General features: G+C 45.2%; 1 protein-coding gene across 2 annotated transcripts in view; it reads right to left on the bottom strand.

Moving 5' to 3' along the window:
* Positions 1 to 24,163, bottom strand: part of skila (SKI-like proto-oncogene a) — a 33,025-nt gene extending 8,862 nt beyond the window's left edge. The window contains exons 1-5 of one of the 2 annotated variants that reach the window (XM_058648358.1): positions 23,976 to 24,163; positions 19,984 to 21,264; positions 2,695 to 2,892; positions 1,969 to 2,057; positions 241 to 383 (exon numbers count right to left, since the gene is read on the bottom strand). In XM_058648358.1, coding sequence (XP_058504341.1) covers positions 241 to 383; positions 1,969 to 2,057; positions 2,695 to 2,892; positions 19,984 to 21,105 — 1,552 coding nt within the window. In that variant the 5' untranslated portion in view covers positions 21,106 to 21,264; positions 23,976 to 24,163. The remainder of the gene's footprint in view (positions 1 to 240; positions 384 to 1,968; positions 2,058 to 2,694; positions 2,893 to 19,983; positions 21,265 to 23,975) is intronic. The other variant, XM_058648365.1, reaches the window with a different exon arrangement.
* Between the last annotated feature and the right edge of the window lie 322 nt (positions 24,164 to 24,485).

Below are 24,485 nucleotides of genomic sequence, written 5' to 3'. Positions count from 1 at the left end.
AAACACTAATGCTTTGTCTCTGCAATGCAGTATATGCAGTATTTTCATTAAAAATAATTAGTTAAATCCTACAACACTGGTGCTTTACAAAAGCAGCAGCCTTTCACAGACAACCTTTCCCCATAACAGATGAATGAAGCTTTGTCTGTGAGAGAGAATTCCAATTTAGAACCTGGATGTGCGAGTTGAAATGTGTTAAAGTGTGTGTCTCTGTGTATTAATGTGTGCACTGTTACTGACCCATGGGTGGCTCGACATGGCCCAGCACTCTGCGGCTGTAGTGGCACTTGAGCAGCGCTCCGAGCATCTCGGGGCTCATCTCCGCCTCCCGCTGCAGAGACACGTTGGGAGCCACCATCTTATCATATGTGTACAGGTAGTAACTGGGAGAGAGAGAGAGGAAACAGATAGAGGAAAAAGTCATTTAAACATGTAGATAAACCCTTACTGTACACAGGACACTGAACATGCATTTGAAAGGTAATTTTATCCTGGTTCCACTTGAACACTCAGGTGTAGTAGTATGCTGTTAGTAATATTCATAGGCTACTGACACCAGTATCTGTTCTTTAATATTCTCACCATAATGGCAGCAGAGTCACCTTTCACACACTTCTCTGACTTTGCAGTTAAGACCATAAAACGTTATGAGTTATGTGCTTCACAGTGCCGATATAGATTTAACAACACATATAATGCTGATGTGGCATTTACCTTTAGAAACAGAGTAGTAAAAGACTGGGTGACTGCTTTAGTCTACAATAAGTGCACATCTGAAGACATGAGTTGGGAAAAACACAGTGTGGAATATGGATATTTCTTATCATGTGTTTACAGGATATCAGTGCAAACAGACCTTCAGCTTATCACAAATGTTCAGGTAGTGGCTACAACCGAGACATAGATAGGGCCTGGAGATGCACTGAAGCCATTGACAAACACTATCTGTCTATTTCTGGCTGCATGGTGGGAAAAGGAGAGAGAAGAGAAGAGAGCTGAGAGGAGAAGAGAGCTGAGAGGAGAGGAGAGGAGAGGAAGAGAAGAGAAGAGAAGAGAAGAGAAGAGAAGAGAAGAGAAGAGAAGAGAAGAGAAGAGAGAGAAGAGAAGAGAAGAGAAGAGAAGAGAAGAGCTTTGAAAACCCTCCCCCACAGCAGTCCCCTCCAGACAGCACTGAGGCTGGAGCTGTGAACTAGGTTAAGCATGACAGCTCAGTGGGGCTCTGCCTGAAAAACTACAGCACAACCAAGCAGGCCCTGCTCCCTCTGCTCTGCATGGAAAATAAAGCGCCGCCTGCTTTGCCAGGATGAGAATGTGAGGCGCCATCATATGAAACGGCTGAGATGTGATTGAATAATGTAAGCAAGGCTCCGTTTAGACGAGTAAGCCACTAAAGCAAAACATTTCATTATTACAAAGGCTGCAGACAAACTGCCCTGAAAAGGTGACCTGGAATCTAATCCTGCCATTTCATGTGACTCATCGTCTGCAAGCCTAAACACAGTCAGTATGTCAAGGCAGTCACGTGTAGCTATGGCGCCATTAACCACCTAATTCCATCCTTTAATCTGGGTGAGATTAGTGTGTGAGCGATCATAGCAGACGGTATGGACTGGCAAGTGATATCGAGTTAAGAAAAGAAAAGGACTGCGAAAGAAAAGTAATGCTTGTGATGATCTCAAGGCAGACAAACATTTCGGCCATGACCCATTTTTCACAACAAGTCATCCTCTACATCACAGCACTTCTCTGGAAGCAAGCAGAGCAAATGCAGACTTCACAAAGAGTCAATATGTTCAGCTATTTATCAAACACATATCGTTGGGGGTTTTAGACAGTTGGTTGAAGAGAATTTGTATAGTCTAAGGTTAGAATCCATTATAAATGCCTTTTTATTGCCACCATACCCTCAACAATATATCAGCGATGGTGTAGTAGTGCCGTTTAGTCAAGGTTAATAGGATGCAGTACCTGGGATGGACCAGGGTGGGGTGTCCTGGCTCCTCCTTGATATCCGAGAAAAGACGGTTGAACACCAAAGTAGGTGGAGACGTTTTCCCCTGTGGAAAACAACAACACACATGCAAATAAATATGACAATACTGCAACATTTGTCTTTTTTAGCTTTTGTGTTACGGCAACAAAGACACAATGGCTGCTCTTCAATCCTCATTTATTGATCTTTGCATACAATTTTGCAGCTGAATGGGTGAATAATCACAATGGCAGATCAGATGCATGCCAAAGTGCACACACACACACACACACACACACACAAATGCATACACATGAGTACATGGAGAGAAACAGCAGGAGAGGAGAGGGGAATGTGATGTACTGCACATGGCACTTGGGGTGCCATAATTTAATAAAGCTAATATATGCATGCATACATGTGGATAAGGAATCATCCATCAGGTATCACATGAAAGTCAGTGTGTGTGTGTGTGTGTGTGTGTGTGTGTGTGTGTGTGTGTGTGTGTGTGTGTGTGTGAGGAAAAAAGATCATCATGATAAAGAGCATCTTCCCTCTGTATGTGTGTGAAGCTGGTGTGTGCTATGCAGTGATTGGGGGGAGGTAAAGAGCTCTATAAGTATATTCCTGACAGGTCAGAGAGGAGAAGTGTGCCGCTATGAATGAATGAACAGGGGGTGTGTCTGTCAGTGGGGGTAGGGGTGGTGACCCTGAGAGCTGACCTGTGTGTAGAGGAGGGGGAGAAGTGATAGAGGATGGGACGCCGGAGCAGGAGGAGGTGATGGAGCGATGGATGGATGGGTGCAGGGGGAGAACTGACGACTGACCTTTCTGGCAGGGTCAGCATCAACCAACTTGCCACTGGGTGAGCAGAGGTCCGCAGAGGATTTCCTCACCTGGCTCTCCTCATCCGCCGCCTTCTGAAACACACGGAGAAAGAGCGCCGGGTTAAACACACACACGGCAAAGTAAAACTGACTAAATGGAGCGCACGGGAAACATTTGTACGGATCCTCGCAACAATTAAAATGATGCACACTCGTGTCAGGCAGCCTGGGACCGAGAAGCCAAGAAGTGGAGGGGAAAAAAATTACAGCTGGCATCCTGGTCACGGGGGGGGGGAAAAATAGAGACAAATGGCATTTAAACCATAGGAAATAGAGACAAATGACATCCAAGAGATGGGAAATGGAGACAAATGGCATTAAAAGTGAACAGCCCAAGTGAGCTAGTGCCTGAAACGGCCGTGATACAGTGTTGGAGAGAATGAAGGTGGCAGGGAAATGGATAAGTAAAGAGCAGAGACTGAATGAGCCTGTTGAGGAAAGCCTATGAATAAAACACAAGTGAAGCCATGCTGGTAAGTCAACATGGCTACAACATGGCCTGTCATTATGCATTTCTGCACATGAGATTCACTGTTATACATACGACATGATTGGATATGTGCATGTTGACTGCTTATAATTCATCGTGTCAGCTTCGTACCCCATGAGCCCTGTACGATCAAATAAATACTGCCGGTGCCGCCTGTAGTTGTGCAACTGTGTGTGGGTGTGTGTGTGTGTGTGTTTGTGGGTGTGTGTTTTGAGCAAATCCAGGACACACTCAGCAAGAGGCCACAAGCTGATGGAGTTGATCCTTATCTGTGGCAGACAGGCCTGACAGTACACACACAGGCAGCTTGCAGTTTACACACACACACACACACACACACACACACACACACACAGAGCACAGTCACTGTAGGAGCAAGAAAAATGTACCATATGAGCTGGTGGATAGACCTCAGCAACAGACAGAAACAGGATGGAGAAGGGAGGTGTGGGAGAAAAAGAGGGCGGCGGAAGAGAGCGGGAATCCAAAGAGAAAAAGAGTATAAAAACAGAGAGAGAGAGCGAAAAGGAAAGAATCAATAATTGACTTACTAGCCTTTTAAAGCTAGTAAGAATGAGCACAAACGGACACACAACAGTCAGTTTGGTAAAAGAGATTTTACCAAAAGCGAAACAGCCTCTGAAGAAAACTGCCTAATTACTGTGACGGCCACGAATCACATTAGCAACTAATAATCACTCTGTGTATGATGTTTCACACACCGTAACGATAACATGCCAATACAAGGACATTACACCTTCACACGCACGCACGCACGCATGCCTCTGTGTGACATTTTAGACTGAATCATTCACTTCTTCTGCAGTAAACCTTTCTATTTTCACACAAAAAGAAAACACAGGGAGAGAAAAACACAAACAAACAACTAAAGAGCCTGTGAATTCATGTGTACAGTGTGTAGGGGATTGTCCCTTATTTACAAGGGCATGGGTAAATGAGCATGTGCATGCAAATGTAGGAGGCTGGAGCCATATGCGTAGCCAGGTATGTCTCTGTGAGTACGTATACAGAAGGGGGCTTGTCCGCTTATAGGCGCTTGTGGTTGGTGTTTTTTCCTTTTTTTTTTTCCTCCAGAAGGCAGCACTGCAGCACAGAGGGAGGGAGGGAGGGAGGGAAGAAGACAGAGAGAGAGAGAGTGAGGGAGGGAGGAGGGGGACAGAGATGGGACAGAGTAGAGAGACAGGAAAGGAGGGGACAGAGAGAGAGGAGAGGAGAATTGACAGAAACAACAATAAACCCTCTGCAGTGGTGTGGAGGTGAGCTGGATCTGCGTCAGCTGGATTTTCTCCAATATCAAGGTTGTGTCTTTGCCTCTGTGGAGGCGTGGAGGTGTGTGTGTGACTGTGTGTGTGCGTGGGGGTTGAAAGCACTTCTAGCGATACATCCCAAATCCCCCTGCCCAGGTGTGTGTGTGTCTGTGTATGAGATAAAACGCAGACAGGGGGCGAGGACAGGGCCAAACTGACATTAACACCAGGTCACACAGGGGTCTTCATGTGACTGACCCCCACGAAAGCAGATGTGCTGAGGGGAGAAGCGACACCTCATTATAAGGATGTGTGTGTGTGTGTAATAAATTGTGGCACTGTGCTGGTTTTTGTGTGCAGAGAAAGCATGAAAGGCATTTGTACATGGGTGTCTGTGTGTCCAGGGTCCACATATAGAACATTTATGTATGTGTGTTTGTGCGTGTGTGTATTGCACTAATGGCTGCCTGTGTCTATCCCTGTAATTCCAGCTTACCTGACAGTTGACAGCTCGCCGCCCACCACCCACACACCCCCTGCTCGTTATTCCTGCTGCTTTATTTCTTAATGAATGTGTGCAGGTGCAAACGTTGGCACATTTTAACACAACTGTTTTCCACTCCTTTCTCCCCCCATCTCTCTCTCTCTCTCTCTCTCTCTCTCTCTCTCTCTCTCTCTCTCTCTCTCTCTCTCTCTCTCTCTCTCTCTCTCTCTCTCTCTCTCTCTCTCTCTCTCTCTCTCTCTCTCTCTCTCTCTCTCTCTCTCACTCCCTCCCTCTCTCACCATCCCAACCGCTAATGGGCTTTATTAATGCACACCATGCTGCTACTCAGGCCTAATCTGCAATAATGAAGCACCTCTCTTGTGTAGGTTGCTACTGTGACACACATAAACCTACAGAAATGTGTGCGTACACACACACTCACAAACAGACCCTAACCCTCCTATGTCTCTAGTCCTTTGTCAGACTGAAGCTCGCCTTATGACAATGTGGATTAGCATTCCATACACTCACTCAGCTGAACTCTGACCTGTTGTTCCTAATCACCAGCAGTCTGCCTGCCTCTGCAGTCCCACACACACATACACACCACTGTACACAGTTACATGACACACACAGACATGTGAACTTTGTGGCCTATTACTACAGTCTCAGTGCGGTCCCGCTACCATAAGCACACATAATATGTCTCCAACAGATGTGTTAATGGAGCCAAATGTGTTTTTTTTTTCCTTGTGTCTGTGTTGTCTGAGTGCTGCTAAATCTGACAATAACAAGCAACATTGTACTACACAGCTACCATGGCCACACATTCCCGTATACACAGTCTGGCAAACGCCGGAGGAAAAGTAAATGCAATTTCAGCCACAGACAAGAATTTCTGCGATGAGCTCCCGGTATTTCCCACAGCAAAGTACGACATCTAATATGAAACAGGAATACTTGTCTCGATTATCTTCTCAGCTGGAAATGTACCACAGTGGGTGCACAGGGAGACACAGAAGTTCACATTTTAAAAACGGTGTTTGTTTTAAGCTTTCGCAAAATTACACCGAGAATTTTAAGACAGAATTTTAACACTGCCCGGAGTGTAGAGTTTTTATAATTGGCTGGGGTGGAGGAAGAGCCGCCATTTAATTCATGAAGAATACTGTACATATCTAAATGGAATGGGGGTTTTCAGCTCCACACCCACACACACACACATATGCGAATTAAAAGCCACTCTTTTATTCGTTTTTATTTTCTTTGCCGAAAACTTGAGACAGTGTGAGTTAGTCTCTTTCTGCACTAGTCAGTTTTTACCCATTCCAATAAATGAGAAACGTTCTTCTACCACAAGTCTACTCATCGTTAAGTGTAATATACATGTACACACTCACCCACATAGTCAGGCAAAGTGCAAACAAGTCTGAGGTCAAGCTCTTCTCTTCTTCCTCCCCCTCTATGTCTCTCTACTCCAGTCACGTGGACACTCCAGATGACTGCCGTCTCAGTGCGTGCACGCACACAGTTGCTTGTGGCTATAAATACACACGCTGTCTCTATACATGTATAATAAAACACATACAAGGCATGGCCCCCTGGCCTACACACACACACATGTATCCAGTGAAGTGTTGCGTTTTCCACGCAGCAAATCTTTCTTTTTAAAATTTAGCAAAAACATTTAGCAAAAACAATTGTGTAGATAGCCTCCCAAACATTGACATAAGCTGCTGGAGTTTGATCAACTGGCAATGATCCTGAGAAACTGGAGAATATCTGAGACACTAGCACAGTTGAATCAATTATAACACAGTATACTGTGTCTCTTTCATGGAAAGTAGCCAAACACTTTATTGTTTCAGTTTCTTACATCTGAGTATTTTCTGCTTTTATCTAGAAGTGTCGTGTAAAGAAAAGTGATTCTTATCTTCAAAGACTCAATTAAATACGTCCACAAATCGATTATTTAAAATAACATTGCTTTCGGTTTTGATTGGCACAGCCTGGCATAGACCAGTGCCCTAGAAAATGAAAGCTTTCGTTTTATGATGATTAATGATGATGAAGTGAGCCAACGTACGGTATGTCATACCCTCACACAACTTTCTATTCAGGATACGTTAGAGCAAGTTTAGCTAAAATAAATAGACAGATGAGCTCTTTTGGCAGTTTTAAAAAAGACATTACCTAAATGTTTAAGCTGTTCAATCAAAGCAAGACACCACACATCACCTTGGACTGGGAGGCAAAACAATTAAACCTTTAAGAAAACATGACCATTCATTCAAACCTGTACAGTGAATATCTGTAGGGAGAATGTGCTTCAGAAAATCTTAAACTGTTAAACTCTGGCCAGGATTCATAACACACGAGCCCCAACTAGTCACACCCCGGATGGCAACACTTATCTAGGCCACAATAAGGAGGACACGGGCCTTTGTTTGAACTCTGACGACCTTGTGTGTTTTTGTGTCAGTGAGTACGTTATTTAAAATCTATTTCAAATTCCTTTCGGGCCCTAAAACTTATAAACACTGTTGGGTCCAATTGTTCTCAAATGTGCTGAAGTGCTGGCATCGGGGGCTTTGTATGAAAAGTGACACAAACCCCAGGCAATCGCTGCAATCTCATTCATGGGGCAGAAACTGTTGGGCTCACAAAACATAACTGTGCCACCCATCCTCCCGCTTCCTCTCCTTCCTACTCCTCCCCCTCCGAGCCATTCATGCACCTGGCATTCAAGAAGGGGAGGAATAGGGCAAAGGATAGCGGCAGGCGGCAAATGAGGAGCTCATTCTCCTTTTTCCTCTTGCAGCAAGGAAGTAAAACAGCCTTTATTTGGGTTTCTTTTCATTCAGGCTCAGACACCAGGGGAGAAAAATAGGAACACACATACACAGACACAGACACTCAGAGACAGTCAGTCACGCCCTGTCTGTTTCTAAACCACATCCTGTTCTGCTGCGGTTGGCAACTGAGTCAAAGATCAAGCTAGAGATAACGTAAGATGTATACTTCCTGGACAGACCATGCAACAACAAGATAGTGTAGCTCTTTCACTGCCTAACTTGAATTTGATCTATGTCGTCTTGTCCTTTCGTAGCAGTTAGGATCAGACTTACTGTATTAGTGTTTGTATCGAGAATCGGATATATTCACTGAGGTCCGCTGCCCTAGTGGGCACATATTTCCCCCCCACACACACACAAAGACACCAGAGGCCTTAATATGGAGGTCTTAAGCCAATAAGCTGCACTTAAGTTTAGCAGCCAAATCAATATAAGACCACAAGGGAAGCGAGCGGTTTTAGTAGTCTTTCTCATTAATTCAACACTGATATAAGAGTGCATGTGATCAGTTCTTTGGCGTATTACCTGCAGTGAATGCCTCAGTCTTACTGTACATTAGTGTATCATGTAATAGTAGCAAATATTCCAGTGTATTTGTTCCACAGAGAGTTTATTACTCAATCATCTCAAGTCACAAGGCCATGATTGTTCCACATATTCTGCTCAGACTACTCAAACTGTTTGATTCTTCAATGTTCAGCCACTAGACACGCAGATAAGATTAAAACAACGCAACACAGATGAGGACAGGTCTGACAGGTGGACGGTTAAACAAACAGGTGACACAGAGGAACACAAGAAAGGATAGAGAGAGAGAAATTAAAAGGCCGGCGGCAATCAGCCAAGGAGGCAAAGAGACAACATGTGACTGTCTGTCTGCTTCTGTCTCTGTCTCCCTCCCCTCAAACACACACACACACACCTGTTCCTCCCTCTTTCCAAACACTGAGAGAAAACAGAAGAGCTAGACAAGCACGGTGATAAGGATCAGCCAGACTAGTCATACCAAAGTCTCTCACACACACACACTCACACACACACACACGGTTCATTCCCAACTTGCTCTGGCTTAGGGCCTAGAGCACATTTTTGCGTCACATGGGTGATCCGTCTAGACAGTCATCACACACACACACAGACACACACAGACACACGCACACACACACACACAAAGTCAAGACACAGCCTTTCTCCTCCCAGCCAGCTCCTTCCTCTATAACTACAGCTCCAGTCAGCCATTTTACAGTCCACACACCACAGCATTGACAGCTAGAGCCAATGCTACTCAGTGGAGAAACGGTTAATGGGAGTCTACAAGGAGGAAAAAAACAAAACGAAGCACGTTAAAAGAGTGAGGAATCCCCCCTCTTAATAAATGTCCACCTACTATACCATCGACAGCAGTTTAATTTGGAAACCAGCCTCAGTACTTCTCTATGATCCTTTACATAAAAAGCAACCTCTTTAAGCTTGCGCGATCAATTTCTCTATTCATCTCCTCTGTCTCTCTCTTTCTCTCCCTCTCTACTCTGTTTCTCATGTTTCACAGTCAAATCCCAGGTGGCAGTCTCTTGTCTATATTCATGGCAGTGCATGAGGGGAGTTGTAATAATGTTACCTTATAAATGGACAAATTGTCTGACTGGAATACAGCGGGCCACACTGTCGAAGGTATCCTCCACCCCTACATTTCACACACATAAACACACACACCATCTACAATAAAGATTACCTTTCATTATACATTTGTCTGCTTGCTTTTTCAATTCCCACTTATGGCACTTTTCCCACACACAGTTCCAGCACGGCTCAACTCTGCAGGTTTTTAGTACCGGGTCATTTTTTAGTACCTGCTCTGGCGAGGTTCCAAGCGTGCTGAGTCGATACTATACGTGACGTCAACAGACTGCCAGCCACAGAATCAAACCGAACAATGCCGAACTGTCGATCAGTTAAAAAGACTAAAAAGTCCTGAAGACGTGCGTTAGTCTCCAACACTTAGCAAAGAAATGTCTAAAATCTCCACATTTAACAGAGGTGTCTGGTGTATTTAGTGACGGGCACTAAAAAAGGTCACTACATAAAACTAGGGCAATTACAATAACACGATTAATCAATTATAATTGATTACTAAATACATCGTCAACTATTTTGATCATCAATTCATGGGTTTGAGTGATTTTAAGGATTTCAAAAAGGTTTTCTGATTGCTTAGTTTCTTAAATGTTAATATTTTCTGATTTCTTTGCTCCATAAGACAAAGAAATTATTCAAACTGAATCATTTTTGGTTTTTGGACAAAACAAGACATGGTTTGAGAAACACTGATCAACATTTTCTCACATTTTATGGACCAAGCGATTACTCGATTACTTGAAAGAAAATAGAGAAAATAATCGACAGACTGATCGATTACGGAAATAATCATTAGTTGCGGCCCTACATAAAGCCTCTCTATCAACCATCTTTAGCTCATGTCTGTCTAACCTTGTTTGTTATACGAGAAAGATTATGATCCAGCCCTGTGAAAGATAAGCCCAGCATGAAGGGTGAGAGACATGTGATGACTGAAATTTCCTGTTTGTCCTTTCGGCTGCAGTAACACAGGACAGGCTGATGAGCATAGGCTCTCTCTTACCACGTCACTTCACAGCATGTCTCTCATTCTGACTTAAAAATTCATCCCTCTTTTTTTTATACCATGAGGTTGAAAATGAAGCATTAAAGGCCTGTTTTAATTGTGGTCAGTGATGTCCATCCTTCGTAAAGGAAAATGTGAGTCAGCGAAAGGCATTTCAAATCATCTAGATGCAAACGAGCATGCTGTATAAACTGTACATGTGCAGCTCAGGGTCTCTTGCACAGCACCTCACTGTGTGTGCTCTACTTTCCTTCCCCATTGCCCCCCCAGTGTGTTAATTACGAAAGCTGCTGGAGCTCACCTTTGTGAATCAACCAGGCCAAGAGACAGACACACACACACACGAGTAAACAAAAGTCCCATCAAACAACCGCTCCATCACACATCAGTGTACGGGGACGACGAGTAGAATGACGTGGTTTACTGCAAGTTAAATGTCCTGCACACATACACACACAGACACACACACAGGCACGAGCAGACACATTTCTGGTTCCCAGGAGGGAGCATCGACTGAGAATGAGGCCAGTCTGAGGATGACAGCACTCATCATTTGAGTTTTATCTGGGCCAATGTGTGTGTGTGTGTGTGTGGGCTTTACCACCTCTAAAAAGAAAAGTGTGCTGCCATGAGACATTTGTTTGGAGGTTGGTTGGTTACTGGTTCAAATCAGCAATTAGGGATGTGCACGCTGCCACCACAGAAACCCAAATGAACTGCCTGGGTGTCTGCATGAGGGAGCTGAGCTTACTATTTGAATGGATAAAACAACTCAGAGTGCTTGGAGACGGAGGGGAGTGAGAGAACCGCGGAGAGGGTGAGCGTTGCTAAGCAGACTGAAAGCAGAGAGAGGCTGTCAGCAAGCCAGAAATGCACTGCTATCACTACAGAGAGAAAAAGAGAGAAAACACAAAATGGAGACACTGCCCAACCCTGTCTTGACAATAAATTACACAGCGTTTACTAATAACGCTTCGGAAAACATGCTGAAGCCTGCTTATAACAGCTGTTTAGTGGCGACATAGGAACCTGCAACAACAACCTTATCTTAACTTGGCCATTTTATGTCTAGAGTTCAAGAACTTATACATGAGCTAATGCTTCTTGATGAAATTCCCGTGCTACATCTCTGAACACAAGCTCAGATGTTTTAATGAAAGAGTTGGAGGTACCCTTGACTAAAGTCCCTCCTTCCCTGGTATGCAGTCATTTATCGATCTGCGGTTTGTTTACTTCTTCCTCAGCACAGGAGGCTGCTCTGCCGTATTGTGGGATTCTGCAGTAAATGTCAAAGCTTGGCTGGTTATCGCTGTCTGCACCGAGAGAGAGTAAGACACAGAGGGAATGAGTGTTGGGAGGCTGACCCAATGCACACACAGCCCCACCTGGCCAAAACGTCTCACGTGGTAAAAACCTATTACAGACATGCTCAAAGGAAGACAGCTAAATTCAAACAGGCCCTGGATCCTCCGAATGTTCTGCAGGGAGCTGTGGTCTCATACATGCAGGAGCTTGTTTGACTCCACTGCTCATCTCTGCATGGGCAGCTTGGCTTTTCTGTCCAGACCCCTGGGGTTCTACTGTCGCTCTCACTCTCTCACTCACACACAAATGCAAATCCACTAGCTTTCATGTCTCTCCTTCTGTCCCCGTCTCTTTTCCAGTCACAAGCTCTGGTTTTCAAAACAAGTCTCCCAAGACCACAGTCGCTGTAGTTCCACAACGGCTGGTGGACTGCAGATGTCACTACATACATTTACTTCTAATCTGATGAAATTGGGGAACTTTCAAGGATGTTAACACTGACCGCGCACACAGAGAGCTACCAACATTTGACCCGAGGCTGCTATTCATTTCCATGCTGCCTCTGCTGATATTGAAAAACACCAAAATCCTCTGACAGATGATCACCAGACCTTCCTCATTAAAACAGTCACCGTCTGGGCAAGCTTGACAACAGCCCAATGTAAAACGCGGCTGTGTTTGGCAAATGTCATTACAGTTGAGTCAGAGCTCTAAGTGAACACACCTGGGGGAAGATCAAACAAAGTGAGTGAGAGACTGGAACGGTGATAAATCTCTGTCCTGGCTCCACCGTGACGCTGATGAGCAGAGCGCAGACCACAGCACTGATGGAGCACCGTGACTCACGCTGCAGGAAAGGGTTGGCGTGGTGAATGGAGGAAGTGGTGAAAAGTGGTTTTGTGCAACACTGGCTGTGTTTGACCCTTTAACTTCCTTTAATCCTGAACATTGGACTGTCATCTGCAGCGTGTCCTGTGCTGCTGTGTGTAGGTGTCACTTGTCTGATAAGACATGCTGTCATATGGAGTCACCGCTATTGTCACGGTTAATTCACCGTCACAGAATTTCTGTGATTCACCTCCAATGACACGAGGACAGAAAGTTACTTTATTTCAACCCGCACAAGTATTTTTTGAACATGGTAATTTACGGTGTCAAAGACAGGCAATATTGCTCAAATTAAACATTATCTTCCTGGAGGCAACACCTTTTTTCTCTCTCAACATGAGTCATTTTAATCATAAAGTACTGTACAAATGGACTCATCTGGCATCCGGATGCCTCTCAGCCAGTACATTTTGATGGTGATGACAAAGAAAATGTCTGGCATAACAAAGTGCACTTGTCACAGGAACTGGTTAAAATGTAGCCAGACTGTAAACCACAAGGCAATGTTTCACTCTTCAAAGGATGAAGTCGAGGGTAAAAAGGGTCTGTGATGGCCAAGTCGGCCCACGACCAAGGCTGTTTTCAGTACGAGCCACAGAGAAACCAGAAAACGAAGAGGACACAAAAGGAAATCGAACTTCAGAGGGAACATGAGTTAGCGTTCACTATTCTGTTTCTTAGGTACAGTCGAGAAGGACCATTACAAGTTGACTCGCTTCAACAAATGCAACACGCAAAGATTTGCCCATAAGCCATAACTATACTGTAATATACCATACTATACTCTACTATACTAATACATAATGAAAGCTATTATGTAATTAATTGCATCTGAAGGTCAATGACCTTGAAGACTATCTACTACTTAGCTTATACTAAAAGAGGCACAGTGGGACTATTGAAGGTCCAGAGGGAAAGTGTACTCTATTTACAAACTCTAGATGAGCTGGTATGGACCCCTGAGGGATATGAGGCAAAGACGACTGTAGGGTTGCATGTACTGTATGTGTCTGCCCTAAGAAATATCAGGGAGACGGATGATTCCCACAAGCCCCCATGCAGGTGGGAATAGCAGTGAGATAAACACATCAGCATTCTGCATGCCATAGGCAGACAGAAACAGAGGTCAGGTCAAACCACATAATGCCACTTGCCTTTGATAATGCAGCGTGTTTCCCACTTGCTAACTTTACAGCCCTGTCCAGTGCAACATTAGTCAAACTCCTGGTGAGTCTGGGATTTACAGGCTATGGAGGCAGCCAGCGGGCAGTTGAAGGGAAACAAATCTGTCAGGAGTTTGATGTTAGTGGAGCAAAGGTGAGCCTGCAAAATAAAGGACTTAGAAGACAAGTAATCACCTACTACCCAGGCTTGGCAGGTCTGCATCTCACAGTGGGTCACTATGCGCTCTGCTTTCATCCACAGTGCAGGCAGAAGGTCAAAACTAGCAAGGGTCATGGCAGCACTTTCCCTGGAAGCCGTACCATTTGACAAAAGGACGAGGACACTCAGCCAAGCATCTCAAGCAGAATCACTTCCATAGGGAACAGATGAGCTATTACCAAACATGCAAAAGCATTACTGGCAAAGGGGAGAGAGGGGGATTCCTTTAATCATACAGACTGTCTATTTTCTCCTGATTTCTGTGTTTGCAACATGCATAATTGATCAGTGTAACGGCTAAGCATAATGTGTTGGGGGACTCATGACACAGCTTTGATATCCTGTATTTATCTCCTCGTCTGGGAGACTGTGCCTGTGGGCGAAAATATAAGAGGCGATCTAAATGCCTATATGGCGTGTGTGAGTGTGTATGCATGTCTGCGTATATAGTGCTCCTATGGAAAGCGGTGTCTCTGAATCTCTCAGTTTAAATCTTCATTAATCACCATTCCCACTGGGAAGGCGGCAGAGAAAAGTCTTTCAAATGCAAAGGTGCTTGCTCTGCTCGCACAAAACACGCACAGGCTGGCTGTCTCTCTCCCACAGTCCTTTTACAGTATACCACCCTGGCCTCCGACTCCCTCCCTGCCCCCAACACACCCACAACCTGCTGGTCTGACCGTCTCCCAGGGGGGGACACCAGACAGTGGACAGTTAATCTTCTCATCAACACATCGATTAATTAATACCAAGGCTCCTCATTAATCCGTTTCCACACAAAACAACCCAGGCAAGCTTGTCAAACATATAACAATGCAAACTAGTTTCTCTTCCTCCACTCATGTTTGAACTTGGAGGACGAAGAAGCAGCTGTGTGGAGCTGCCATCTTCTCTTCTCTGCGACATTCCTTCACTCTTTCCTTGAGCTCATGGGGGTGATGCTGAGGTTAGATGTATTCAAGCAAACATTAGCTTAACATTAGTAAGAGGGCTTAAGTTTACCGAGTGTTGTTGTGAGTGGCAAATAGCCCTTTAAAAGCCTGTGGGGTATTTAGCTGGGAGGAGCTTTTGGCAGTTTGTTTAGTCTATGAGGCTGCTGGCAGACGTGGCACAGGCTCCACTGTATCTGAGCACCACCTATCTCTGGTGCCTGCTGCTGTGGCTTGTGCACGTCAGATACATGTAGCAAAGCACTATCTTCTCCTATTGGTGAAGAAGGTGAATAAAGGTCCAAGCCAAGGAAACGGTCAAAAATAACAAGCTGCAGCTGTGGTGGGAAAATGAGCACCATCCAACCAATAAAAACATGTTTTTTAACCGTGTCAGGTTGTTGTGTACAGGAAAGGCTGTGAGCGGGTGGACAACTAATTCAAGTGGTTAACTGGACTGTGGCAGAGCGACGTGATCATTTTTAATTGCTGGTTCTGAAACCAAAACACATGAGAAGATTTTTCTTGCCTATTTACAACAAAATTAATGACTTTGGCCTTCCTCCAATTAGCAGCAAAGCTGTTATGGAGCTGTGGTACTGGCACTGACCTAATGGTGACATACCAGAGGCCCCTCAGCTAAGCCCCTCCTACCTTGTGGGGCCCCATTTAGCCTTTTACAACAGGCTGCAAACACTGGCCAAGGCTGAGGGTGTTGAGCACAAGGAACACAGATAGTCTTCCACACAAAACTACATACAAGTGTGATAGACTGTAGGTTACTCTAGACCAGCACTCAAAGAAGCTGCTGTGAGTGCTTGTAGCATAAGTGGATAATTACTCTTTGGAAAAAGCACAGGCACAGGCATAGAAATATGTGTACGGGTATCCTGAGGTGGGGTGTGGGGCAAAGGAGAGTGCTCGGGAAATGCGAGCTCGTCAGCATGTGATTGGCCAACCAAGAGGGCTGTTCCAGTCTAGATTTGTGGTTCAGCTCAGGTCTTGGGTAGGTTAATTTTCAACTCAGGGAAAGAAGAGCTGGGGCCCAAGCCCCCTGGAACAACCTGCCTGACAAGGCTTGTTTCATGGAAGACGACCTAAGTGTAGAGAGCAGTTTGTGATTCAACCAGCAGCCAGACACACCTGTCTCAGCCTTACCACCCCCTATCCTCTTACTTTCATGCTCTTCACTCCTCGTCTCTGCACTTAACGCCTTTACACAAGAGCCTCCATCAGGGCTGGTATTTTTTCTGACCACACATACCATTTTATGTCTGCTTTAAACTACTTCTGTCTGTCTGAGTTACAAAAATTAAGGCAGGCAACAGCCGAAACTGAAGACAGGTCAACCTGAGAGACTGGTGAACATGTCTCAACACAAACAGGAACTTATGCAAAACCAGCTGCGGCCGCCGTAACCGAGTCTCAGTCCCCGTTTGACTCTTCTTCCATTTCCTCCTGCCTCGGTCCATCTCCTCCTCGGTTCAATGTCCGTGTCACCCGGCATCTCGCCACATCCATCAAGGTCGGAAGCCCGATCAATAGCCACTGGCTTCCCTCTCAATCGCCTCTCAGACGCACACAAGTGGTCTTTTGCCTTATGTAACGATCAACTTATCGGGTCATTCAGCTGTTTATTTTGTTACTGTCCACTGACCGAGGCCCAGGGGCTACTGACTGTTGTGGGCACATGTGGGCAACAGCAGAACGGCCTGGGTTGAGCGATAGATGAGTGAAGGATGACAGAGTGAAGAGCAGACAGTGGGCCATAAGTCAAGATGTGTAAGGACATGAACCCAAGAGAAGCAGAAAGAGGGATGATTGACATCAAGCAATAGAGGGAGAAGTTGAGATAGATAGGAGGAAGGCAGCACAGTCAATGATTAGCATGCCTGCCAACATTCAATTAGATGCAGCCCAGGAGAACGACTGACAAGTGGACAGACAGACAGAGCAGACAGCCCAGGAGACAGCCAGAGAGTGCAGCTGCACTGGTCTGTGGTAATGAAGTCACCGGTTTTCAAATAGCAAATAGAGGAAGCCAGAGAGATGCAGCTGTCTGCCATCTGTGCTGCAGCCACTGTGTCAGCCCAACCAGGGAGGCAGACAGAGAAAGGCTGTTCTCTCCGTCTGACATTTCTGACTCTGGGCCAAAACAACGCTACAAACAGGGCTGAGACAACTAAAAACGCACACAGCTATGTTCAGAATGTTGCTCTACCATGAGGTTATGCTTGCAAGAGTTCAAACATTCCTAAAATATCAGTTATATTTTTTCTGTTTAATTTTCTGTACTTGGACCGAGACGAGATTTAATACGAGCACATTTGAGGATTTTATCGTCCAGATGTTTGGCACCGGCACACATTGCTGTCTGATAACATGCCATGTAAACATGTAATCCCAATAAACAAAATGTCTCTCCAGTGAGACGGATATTTCATAAGGTGGCGGGGACAATCATCAAATTGGAATTTCTATTACTTCCTGTCTTGCTGAGGAAAAGCAGACCCAGTGTAAAAGAGGACACATGATATTGTCACAGTGGAAAGTACAAGTGTCCACCACAACCCTTGAAGGCAAAAAGAACTCATTGTTTGACCAAAACTTATGTAACAAACTCTTGCTGTCTGTTAACGGCTTCAGTCCTGCAAATGGTATTTACCTAACCGGGATCAGTAGACTGGGGAGTAGTACCTTAGGTCACAAAGCACCATTTATAGAGCGAAAGCTGTGGAGATTTTAACTGCGCCCTACAAACAAACCAAACACTCCTAACAGGATACAGTACCAGTAGCCGCTGGAGAAAGTGGGGAAAACAGCTTCCAGAAAGCTCCACTTGTTTGTATCTCCTCTCTTCTAGAGGCCTCTGAGCTCACCATTAAAAATGTACAGCTTGTAAATGTGCACATTGACACTGTGTGTAAATAAGGGCCACTGAGGGGAAAAAAGGGGTTTGGCCAGCACAACAAGGTGAGCCATCTTTTTTTTTTTTTTTTTTTTAAAGCATGTGTAACTTTAAGCTGCCTGGCTGGCCTTCCTCTAACATCCACTGGGATGTGGAAAGTATGAGTCACAGAGTCAGTGCAGTGGAGGCGACTGGACAGAGTCAGTAGGATGTTCAGGGTGAGGGACATGTCCGTCTGCCTCACTTCCTGTTCCGTGAAACACACACTTTCATCACACACAAAAAACACACACATAAACAGAGAGTGGTTGGTACCGGGGGGAAACCCCACTTCCTGATTGAGTAAAGCGAGATGGTGCCCAGTCTCCTCGTTCTCTCGTCTCTGACCTATCATGCACCCTCACATCCACTGCGGTGGGTGTTGAGGGTGGGAGTGGGGGGGGCATCCTCTTTTAATGCCAATATTCACCTGCTTCCTCTAGACTCACAGGCATCTGTCTTTCCAGGAATGTGTCCATTTGTGTCCATGTATAACTAAGTCTACAGGGACTTAGTTGCAAAAAAATGTAATTTCCAGTTTTTGCACACCATTTCAGCAGCAGCCAAACCCCCCAAAAACAGAAAGTGAAATCTAGTAACTACTGCAAAACAATAAGTTAAAGATCAAAAATGTATTTTTTTTTACAGCACCTGAAAACAAAATACAACACCTGAAAGTGTGGGGAGACAGAGGCTCCAGAGAGTCTGAAAGAGTGTGAGACGACGATGTGTCATACTAGGCACCAGTTAGCAGCTCACTGCACATACTGAGGCCGGCAATGTCTCACACATAACACAAAAACACACACCTACAGACACAGAGAGGGGGACTCTTCTTTTGCTGTAAACATGTGTTTTTGCACATGTGGGTTTCCTCTATGACATTTAAATCTCTATGACTCTTATATCTTTGAAGATAAATAAGTTAGACAACAGTGGGAGGGGGAGCTGAGGATGACTGGAAAGAAGCGGGACTCTGAGTGCATTCACACAAAATTACACCAGCCAGAAGCAAAAAACATCTCCCTAAGGTACCAAAACAGATCAAAATTTGTGTCTTGTGTTTCAGAAACGTTTATTCAGCTGTCTCTTACTTACAAGTCTCTTTCTGTTCATTGGTTAAAACCAGCTGGTGATTTGATTGTGAACAAACCACAGTAAACAGACAAAGACACAAACCTAATTTTACCTATAACAAAACACACAAAGGGAACTCCACTGTGGTCAGAGGTGCATCACGAGACACCAGTTACTTGCAGGGAAACAAAGTGGAGCTCCCCCCCTCACTAAACGCTGACTTTTCAATATGAGCAGTGCCCCTGTGGCTCAGATAGGGCATTGATTTAGTTGTTTTTACACAGCAATAGGGAGAATTGTCCTCTTTGGAATTCTGGCTTCCAGGATAAAATTCTATAAATAAAATGGAGCTATTTAACTTTCAACTTATTAACATATTAATAAAACAATTTGTTAAAAATATTCCACATGATTCCAGCCCAAACCATATGTAAAATATAAGTTCATAATTACAAAATTTAGACCTAATTCATGGAGTAAATTCAACGGTTGCTTCCTAAACCTCATACATTGGCCTTTTGTTCAATGACATTTCCAGTGACCTCCAGCTGACCGGAGGGAACAAATGATGCAGTTCCCTTCAGCTGTGGCCAGCTGGTCTGACTACATCGGATCAGACCTGACCAAAGAGAATGGTGCCACCTGTCCTCTGTCACACATACTAGGTCAACGCTGGTTTAAGAAAACAGTGAGTAGTTTAGTCAAACCTGCTGAATACAAAAGAAATGGAACTGGACTATTAGAGAAGAAGACATTATTCAGCTAACAACATTCTTTTTTAGTTTCCTCACGAGAATGATGGCGAATGACAGTTACAAAAAAGTGCAGACATAGGTATCATCCAGGAGTGCACTTACTTTGTCTAGTGACCTCTTGAGCTGGTAGTGGAACTTCTCTTTGACATCATCCAGGAGCTGCGTGAGCTTGGGTTCCTCAGTCGTGCCCTGGTACTTCCTGGCAAGCTGCAGGTAGCAGGGCCACTTGGCTGAATCAAAGCCCCAGTGGCAGGTCCTCTTATCAGGTGATTTGTGTGAATGCATGACAAACTTCTGTGGTGAAAAGAGCAACTGACACTCAACACACTGGATGCAGGGCGCCTCAGGTTGGGTGTAGAACTGGGGCACAAAGAGACCCTGGCACTTCCCCAGACACTGGTGCTCCACCTGGAAGCTGGTTTCGCTCTCCTTCAGCAGGCCCTGGGCCGACAGCTTACCACTGGGGTCGGCAGGCAAGGCCGCCCCAGGGCGCAGCAGAGCGTTGCACAACCGTTGTGCATCCGTCAGCGTAATGAGGCCACAGGACGGCGCGTTGAACGGCAGAATGCCCAGCACCTTGAGGATGTGCAGCTGCTCAGCATCGCAGCGTGAGCAGTAGACATAGAGCTCGTCGCACACAGTGTTGATCTGTTGCAATGAGAAGTCGCGGAGCACAGAGTTGAGCACCTGGGGCAGGCAGAGTCGCTTTTCTCCCCCAACAACGAAGCAGGATATGGACTCTCCCTCCAGAAGGGAGTGGGTGAGTTCAGTGGAGCTGTCACAGGGTACCAGCAGAGGGCCCCCTCCTAGAACAGGAGGGGATGGTAGGGGGGGCATGCCAGCTGGAGACTGCTCATGGCCGGTGCGGGCTGAGAAGGCAGCAGGGCCCCCAAGCGAGCTCTGGCTGCTTAGGGTGAACTGGGCCAGTGTGTGTTTGAGCCCAGGGCTCAGGTCCAGGGCTTTAGCAGAGCCCACCATGTGTAATTCAGCTCGGGCTGCCACATCCATGTCAGATTCGTGGCACAGATCCTCAGTCTGCTCCCTCTTCACCTTGGGAGTTTTGGGGAGGGAATCCAAGCTGCGACGCTTCAGGTTGATCTCTGCCATCACGCGCTTCTTGATTGGTGCGTCTTCCAGTCGCTCTCTGTACAGCCGTTTCATGTTGCCCTTGAACGAGGTCAAGTCTTTGAAAGGGGTTTTCAAACTGGTCTGGGTACTAGCCATGTCTGAGCACTGGGTTATTGTTGTTTCTGTCAGCAGACTGACTTCTTGTATTCCTCTGAGTCTTTTGTTTTTCCTCCCGGAGTCTTTTTAAACGACACAAATCTTCTGGTTGTTAGACACAAGCATGATTGTGATTGGAGTTCTCTGAGTTCTGATCCACTTCCTGTGCATGGTGAAAAAAAAAGGAAATCATAATTTAGAACACAGAACAGTTCTAAACCAGTCATTCACAGAGACAACATTTTTTCCAGCCTTTTACTTGCGATTTCAGAAACATTATCTTATGCACAGATTTCATTTCATCACGACTTATGTTGTCAATTGTGTCGCGATAGTCTGCCATCATTAAAAAGCAGGTCCCCACATAAGAAAAGTTAGCACAACATAAATCTAATCATTTCCTTTTCTGCAGAATAATACACAAACTAAAAATGATCCTATCAAATAAACATGATGTGGCACATGAAATGTCTTCAAATGCTTTAAGGCTGTTTCCTGCTTGGGGGGCCAGAGAGGTCAATGGTTGTTTGCATGGACCACTAAACCAAATGGGCATTACCATACTTCACACAAACACATAGGCTTTCTCAGCCCTCGTAATTGACCCCAGAGGAAATTTGCATCAAGGTTTTCAAGCAAACTTTCTGGCATGAAGTGAGAATTTTTACAAGTGAAACCAGTTGACCAGACAACAACCTGAGTGAAATCCCCCATCAACCACCCCCTGCCCCCCTCCCATTACATTGTTAATGTAACGGTGACACACAATGGTTAAAAAACATTTCACTTTGCAAGTGAAAGTGCCCTTCCCAGCCACACTGTGCCTTTACCCCAGTCTTCTTATGCCACGCTGACCCCATCAACTCTGAGAAAAACAATTGATAAAAGCGTTAACAGCAGTCGCCCCCTTCTCTCAGTCCTTACACAGCTTGACACCGAGCCGAGTAGAAAGCAGTGTTTTCCCTTTCATTATGGTCACGCGTTTACTGCGGGATTACTAAATCTAGCATAATAAGGTAAACAACACATCATCTGGTATCCTCTAATATAACACGCCATGTAAGTTAATAATGGCTACTGCTGCAATATGACACCAAGAGAGATGGCAGAGTGCAGGGAAATGCAGCACGTACTGTATCAAATGCATGTGCACTAAAAACACCAAGATTGCCTTCTTCTCAAAATGAGCACAACTGGATGACCTGAGGACAGTGACTAAATCTGCCCGCCCGCAAAAATAAATAAATAAAATCTGCATCCCATCCTCTTTTTTCCTACCGACTGACTGACATGCTGCTGCAGTGCAAACCTGCACATAGAAAAACCGAAACGGGTTGGTGATTGTGGGTGATTCAGGGGAAAATAATGACTGTGGGAAATTATTGAGATTGAGAAATTAAAAACAATAATAAAAAAAAAAAAAAAAAAACACTGCAAAATCGGATCAACAGCCGATCAATGCGGAGGGGCAGCTCCGTTTCGAAAGAGCGTTTCGGCTAATACGTCTAACCTGGTTTCTTACTGATGTTACAACAACCGTGTTGGTTTGCTGGGTTTTGGGTTTTTTTCTTTGACTAGTATTAGATACATATTTCTCAATGCGGGGACGTCTAGTATCCTTTTTTTGCTGCAAAAACACCGCTCCTGCTCTGCCCCATCCCCACAAACCCTCCTCTCCTTCTCTTCTCCAGACTGCAAACTGTACCTCGCCTCCTCTGCTGGCTCGCCACGACAGCGCTGGTATGCAGACAGCGCTGATAATGACATTCACTGTCTACGCTACAGTCTGGTCTGTGAACGCACCGCGGACCAGCGTCACGCACACACACCGACGAGGGTGAGGGCACGGCGGGGTGTACAACCAACCGCGACTCGCACGTGTGTCAAACGCACCAAAACACACATAACACAGCCTGTCAGTCATTCCCAAACGGTATTTATCGTCTTTCTTTCCATTTTCATCTCTTTCATTTTGCTGACATTCTTGTATATCTCAATGACTGTGTATGAGATCCAAAAAATAAGCCCATTCCCTTGTTGGTTACGTTATACTCAAATAATTGAATATGTGTAAATGTGGTTATATTCACAGAAATTATCCTCTCTTGCTCTTTAACATTTATATAAAACCAATATGATATTAACATATAATAAAAAATATTCATATGGCAATTCATCACTCGCTTGAGACGAAACATTAAAACATTACGCATCAGTGTGTCATCATTTTACACCGTTAGTAAAATATTTTGACAACAAACGTCCCGGTGAACGACGCAAAAATTTGCGCAATTTGTGTCGAAATCAAGCGAGAAGCGTTTATCCTGTTAATGGTCAACACGGACCGTGTTACGGTGTTAGCATAGCTTAGCTCCACCAGCTTACCCCGGTTACACTAGGCTATAACCAGCGCTGTGGTGGTGGGCTACGAAGCCCCCACAGCCAGGCTAACTCAACCCGCTTCTCCCGAGCCGTGCGAGCGATAACGAAGCAGGCTGAGCCGCTTGGTCTCGCCCAGCACACAGACGGTAATACCTGAGCAGCGCTGTCCGTCCGCAGCGACAACCCGCACGATAACCCGCACCAACACGACACAGTGACCGATAAAACAGGCTAACCCGAGAGCGTTTACATTACAGCAGGCTAGCTAACTAACTAACCCCCAAACAGAGAGCGACATCACAGGCTAGCTTCTCCCCCCTCTCTCTCTTTCTCTCTCTCTCTCTCTCTCTCTCTCTCTCAGTCCGTCCGTCCGTCCATTGCGACTGTACAATTTAAACTCAACCGTTAACCGTCAAAAGTCAACAAACACAACCGCCAAACTGTTAAAATACATCCACGTAAATGCTCCGTCCTCGGTTTACAAAAACTTGCCTGGTCGCGGAGTGTGTGTCAGTGTCTCTGCGTGTGTCGTCCTCCCTCGCTCGGGGTCTCCTCGGTACTGGAAAAGTCTGGCGGAGCGTCAACAAGATGCAGCCAGAGGCTCCACTACAGCCCGGTAACGTCACACTGCACACGGGGCTGAGAGGCGGAGACGTCACCCGGCTGACGGAAACTATGCGGGGGTGTCTCTGTCTGTCTGTCTGGCTGGCTGGCTGTCTGTCTGTCTGGCTGTCTGTCTCACACAGTCTGGGTCATGTTTCCTCCAGCAGTAGGTAAACAGAAAGAGCTACTTAAAGGTCCAGTATGCGGCATTTTATGAGGGCTTATTTGTAGAATTTGAATATACTAGTGTACATGAGTGTGTTTGTATAGCCAAAGTGTATAATCAGTAAATAATATAACTGTTTGGTTTTTGTAACCTTAGGGGAAAAAAACATTTTATATGTACCGTAGGCTAAGTGGCTAAATTACATATGAAAGACATTTTAAAGGTCAAA

The sequence above is a fragment of the Solea solea genome, chromosome 1, assembly GCF_958295425.1.
Source record: "Solea solea chromosome 1, fSolSol10.1, whole genome shotgun sequence".
In the NCBI taxonomy this organism is placed as follows: domain Eukaryota; kingdom Metazoa; phylum Chordata; class Actinopteri; order Pleuronectiformes; family Soleidae; genus Solea; species Solea solea.
This window is presented reverse-complemented; position numbering and strand designations above follow the sequence as displayed.